Genomic DNA, 5,637 nt, shown 5'->3' with positions numbered 1-5,637 from the left:
TATATTTTATAAATTATAATTTTTTTTTTTTTTTTTTTTTTTAAAATACAAATAAAAAGTAAATATGTTTATATTAATTATATAATATATATATATATATATATTATATATATATTGAAGAACAAACATGCGCCTTCATATAACTTCAACAGCTCAATCCATACAAGAAGTTCTATAACTGAACAAAATCTTCAATAATATGAACATTAGATTGTTGAAAATGTATAAAAAAACTAAATGTATATTCCTTCCAATATGATACAATATTCTTATTATTCAAACATTACTAATAATCTAATAGATTTTTAATTTAAATATATTAATGACATAACATTAATAATTTGACTAACAATTATATATTATTAATATATCTATCAATTTTTATCATAATAAATTATTCGCAAAGTTGGTGAAAATGTGAAGAATTTCTTATCCTTACACAAATTCAAATCCAAACACTAATAGATGACAAAAGCAAGGGAAATGAAGGGCAGCCAATTGGACAACGGATGGGACAAATATCAGCATATGGATAAGCTTGCAGAACAAATGGGTCGTCTTAGATCAGATAACAAGGGGGTTTAATCTGGTGTACCAAAACGTATATTGCCTTTCTCATTATTATCTGATGTAAACCCGAAAGTTATATTATTAACTTTTATAATCACATGATCCTCTTATTTTAGCCTTTGGAAACGCAACTAATGCCTTCATCATCTTTGTTTTGCACTCGCACATATACAAACCTAAACTTTAGTTTTCTTTTTATTATATCCAATTGCAGTTTTCTTTCACTTCAAAAAAAAAGAAAACTAAAACAAAATTTTATATATTTAATTTAATTATTTATTATATATTATATAAATAATAATAAAATATTATAAAATAGGTATAAGGTTCAAGTAGGGTGTAGCTAAAGGTAGTACAAACCCAATTATAAGATACCTTAATTAATATAATTGGGTTAAATACATACAAGTACCTTGTAACAGAGTAGCCATTTACATTCCTACTAATGCCTAGGTGCTTGCTAGCCACAAATGCGATGGCATGAGGTTTTCAGCTCTCGGTTTTTAAAAGAGAGAGACCTCGTTAGATTTTAAAGTTCTCTCCTCTCTTCGATGACTTCTGCTTGGCGGCCTTGTGGCTCAGGCTGGTCGTTTTGTGGTAGAATCTTGATACTCGTCAAGCAATTCCCCATCTTCCAGATGCAAAACGAGTATAATCAGGTAGGCAAGAATGAGAAAGAACTGAGGGTACAGAGTGAAACATAAACATATAGAAACAGGGAACGTAGAGGACAAGGAATTAGTTACGCGTACTTTCAACGCCGGAAAATTTGGAAAAGAGGAGTTCAATTCTTTTGTAAAATTCGAAACCTACCAAGTTAATGATTCTAGACATAATTCTTAAAAATAAAATAAAATAAAATTATTTTAAAAAACTTAAATAAATTTTTATTTTTTATTATTTTTAATTAAATTTTTATATTTATATCTTAAATTAAATAAATTTTTATATTTTTATTTTCAGACACTGATCCAGGACGGTTTCTATGAGCTTATGGAGAGATGCACACCAAATTTCGTTTTTGGTGTAGGTGTTTCCTGTCCTCCCAAATGGTGGGATATGTTTGACTGAGATAAAGGCGGTTGAGGGGAGGACAGATGGTGAGCTGTGCCGGGGGAGTTGTTTCTGACATGTGAGGTCTATCTATGCGGCTGTTTCGTTGACAGGCACCATGATTTTTGCAAAAGGCTGACAGTTTTGCATGATAGATGGTGTTAATGCCTGTACAGGGGAATAAAACTTGGTTGGTCATTTCTGGGGAGCTTGTATGTGTATCTGTCTTTAAATGTTGATCTGTTGCGGGAGGATGGGCTTTTATGGTCTTGCCAGCCATGATGGCTGTTCCACTACCATGTAAGGGTAGTTTTTGTAAATTTAATTCAGAGTAATGGAAATTAAATTAATTTTTTTTTTTTAAATAAGTCTCTCCTCTTGTAATTTAATATTTTCAATGTTTGAAATCTTGAACGAAGACTTTTATAAAAAATTTCAAGTTTTAACCGTAGAAAGTTAACAATAATAAGCAAATAAAATGAAAAACATAGAAAGCTAAAAAAAAACCTTAACTGAAAAAACATTCATGACAAAATGACAAATGGTTTTCCTCTTTCTTTCTCTGTTGATGAACAAAAGAGATACAAAAAACAGGGTAATAATGACATAATTTCATGATTGGTATGATCTAGTCTAAACAGTTCATGTAATAGGAACTAAGAGGTTAACAGCTAATACAAACACTATATTTCTTAGAACAGCAGTTTCCATATCACAAAACATCGAAAACAACCGTAGAAATCCAATATAAGCAATAAACATCCAAACCCAGCAGAGATAACACAACGTAGAAACAGATTTGCTCCCCTGCTGCCACAAAAAAAAAAACAAACAGAAAGTCACCGTTGCACTTGATCCCATTACATGAAGCCTGTAATTTTCTAAGCTGTATTATCCCTTGCAATAAACTCACGGAACCACCGTAATCTTATGAAGAGAACCACAACACAACCCGCAACCCCCACAACCTTTAGAAGAAACCCCCAATACACCTCAACAAATGAAAATCAGTCACCATATCACCCTATTGTCTCACCCAGTACCCCAACAAAGAAAAAAAGCAACAACCACCGCATACCATCGCCTGCCAATGTACAATCCCATCACATACACAGAACCACATAGAATAATTCAAAGCAAGCAAACATCCCTTAACACCTCCTGGCAATGTAAACTTACAGACAAACTCAACCATAGAGTAATATCCTCCTATCATCAAAACAGAACCAGAGAGAATCCCCGTACCAGGAAACAGCTAGCGAAGCACAGCCTCAAAAGTAACCATCACACAAAGAAAAATACGAGAGCACCAAAGCCCTTCGCCACCTTTGCACGTATGACAGAAAGATTTTCATTAATTCAACTAAGGATCCACATAAAAAAGGGGTCCGATCAACCTGATCAGTGACTGAAAACAAGAAGCAACGACATCTAAAATTGCAGTCTCACAAAGGTAAAATCAAAGGTTTTTTTACAATCAGAGAGATGAGTTAATCAGGACAAAACTAAAGTTACAGATATTATTTGTTAATGTTCCTCTGGAATACTCTCCAATGCCGGCCTCCAACCTCCATGAAAGCCATCATCATCACTTGTTCTTCCACCCTCAGAAATCCTGATGCCTCTCAATTTCATAACTCTTATCAATCCCTCCGCTGAAGTGTGCTTCAAATCTTTCCTGGAACTTAAAATCTGCTTCAACTCTTTCTGTGTCACAACGAGTCTTATTCTCACAACCCCATCTTTGGACTCAGCTTGTCTCCCTCTATCAGCATTGCTTTCTTCGTTTAATTTGAATCTCACCATCTTCTTCTTCTTAATCTTCTCACCCCCATCAGCAGCAACCTCGGCTCCTTCCAACTTGGAAGCTGTAACTTTTCCTGTCTCTTCGATGACTTCTGCTCGGCAGCCTTGTGGCTCAGGCTGGTCGTTTTGTGCTACAATCTTGTTACTTGTCAAGCAATTCCCCATCTTCCAGATGTAAAACGAGAACAATCAGGTAGGCAAGAGAGAGAGAGAGAGAGAGAGAGAGAGAGAGAACTAAGGCAACAGAGTAAATCACATATATACAGAAACAGGAAACGTAGAGCACATGAAATTGCGCTTTTTCCGCCGGAGTATTTGGAAGGAGGAGTTCAGATTCTTTAGCAAAACTCCAAAAACTAGTAGGTTAATGATTCTTTAACATAACATAACTGTCTGATTTTACATTAATTAAATACAAAAAAAAATTTAAATAGATATGTATAGCCGTCTATTACCTTGTAACCAAAGTATTTGTCATGTACATGTACACCAATTGCATAAATTATGCCTCAAGGCAGTGGCATTTACTACTCCAATTGATTAATCCCAGATTCTTCACTAACAGTTGAAAGTACTTTGTTTTTGCTTAATGACAAACATAACTCTTTGTCTTTGATAGCGTAATCCCATTGCCCTACCTTGCGACCTGTGACCCAATTAACTTTGTAACTTCATTTTAAATTAGGGAGGTTGGCAGGTTAATATTGGAGTCTTCCAGGCTTCTCCCAAATTAATTATAGGATTATAGTCAGTTTAAGGGCCTCTAATTGCGCCTCATATACTGTAGCTGCTTCACTAACATGCTTGAGCTTGACCCTACTCTCTTTAGAGAACTTTTGTTGTATTGTTTCCACATTGTTGTTGGTTTCTATACAGCATATGTGCAATCGATTAGGAAAAATCAATCTAGTTGCAATAAGTTCCAATGATAAACTACTACACCTCATGTTTTTTGTATCTTATATTATCATAAAGATTGGCCTTTATTTCAAAAAATAAAAAAGGAAAATAAATTAAGCACCAAGGGTTTGATTTTCCAATCAACCTAACCAAACTGCCAAGCAAATCATATCAACTAAATCCACATTGATCACAGCAAACTTCCAACCAATTATTGCTTAATAACGAGATTAAGGTGAATTTCACTACCATATTATTATTCAATATCTACTTTTAATTTCAAAAACTAATAAATTTAAAAGTACACAGTGATAAAATTTAACAAAATTGAAGTATAGTGATAACATTTAATATTATTCATAGTAAGTAGCAAACTCGACCTTGATCGTCTTATCATCAATCAATCAAGGCTTGAACAAGGAAATTAGGTTAAAAACTTATGGTAATACATAGGTAAGTAGAATAATGAAACAAGTGATGAACAAAAAGGGGCTTAGTGTGCAATGGAGTTGATCAATAAATTTGAAATAGAATTAGTTAAGTTTAGTCAAATTTTGCTATTAGAACACGCAATAGCAAAGGATGGTGGCGGTGGGTTCGGTGAATGTGAGATGTCCTTCAAGTTTAGGGCACCAATTTGAAACTTGTTTTGTTTATCATAGATATTACTTTAGTTTTAGTTATTATAAAACTCAAAAGGGTCGTTGAAAAATTAAAATGGAAGGGCCAACGCGTCAATTATAGTTATAATTTAGGGGTATCTTTCACATGGGTTAGGTCACCATCGGTGGTTTCTCAGGAAATGTTGGGGAGCCTTTTGTTCTCCTGTCATGCATGTGGAGACGGCCCATCTGTGACTTTTCCTGCTTTGGTTTTCGGTAGTAATATAATGGGAGACACCACCCAAATGCTCCAAACATGGATGGTCTTCGTTTGACTAAGGTGAAATGCATGTGACATTGGTTTATTTTATTTGATATAACATTTAATTGAATTCTTTATTTCGGATGTAATATTTTTGCTGCAAAAGTTATTCCTTAAGTTCTAATATCTGCTTTCCATTGCCATGTGTTTTCCCTAAACAAAAGCCTTGACATAAACTATGTGGGAATACCAAGTTAGTAGTTGAGCTGTTGATAGTCAAAGCATTTTAATTTTAAGGTATAATGTTTAAAATATTTAAGAAAAATTAATTAAGTTTATATATTTCAATTACGTTCAAGTAAGTCTATATATTTTTATTTTGAATCAAATAAATTTTTATAATTAATGGGTGGCTTATTGTAATTAATTATAATGTCACTTGTC

The 5,637-nt window shown here is 33.5% G+C and overlaps 1 protein-coding gene across 1 annotated transcript; it reads right to left on the bottom strand.

Moving 5' to 3' along the window:
• Positions 2,961–3,756, bottom strand: LOC18610093. Its single transcript, XM_007045573.2, has one exon. The coding sequence runs from the start codon at positions 3,592–3,594 to the stop codon at positions 3,151–3,153; it is 444 nt and encodes a 147-aa protein (XP_007045635.2). The 5' UTR covers positions 3,595–3,756; the 3' UTR covers positions 2,961–3,150.

This window comes from Theobroma cacao, chromosome 2, assembly GCF_000208745.1.
Source record: "Theobroma cacao cultivar B97-61/B2 chromosome 2, Criollo_cocoa_genome_V2, whole genome shotgun sequence".
Taxonomy (NCBI): Eukaryota; Viridiplantae; Streptophyta; class Magnoliopsida; order Malvales; family Malvaceae; genus Theobroma; species Theobroma cacao.
This window is presented reverse-complemented; position numbering and strand designations above follow the sequence as displayed.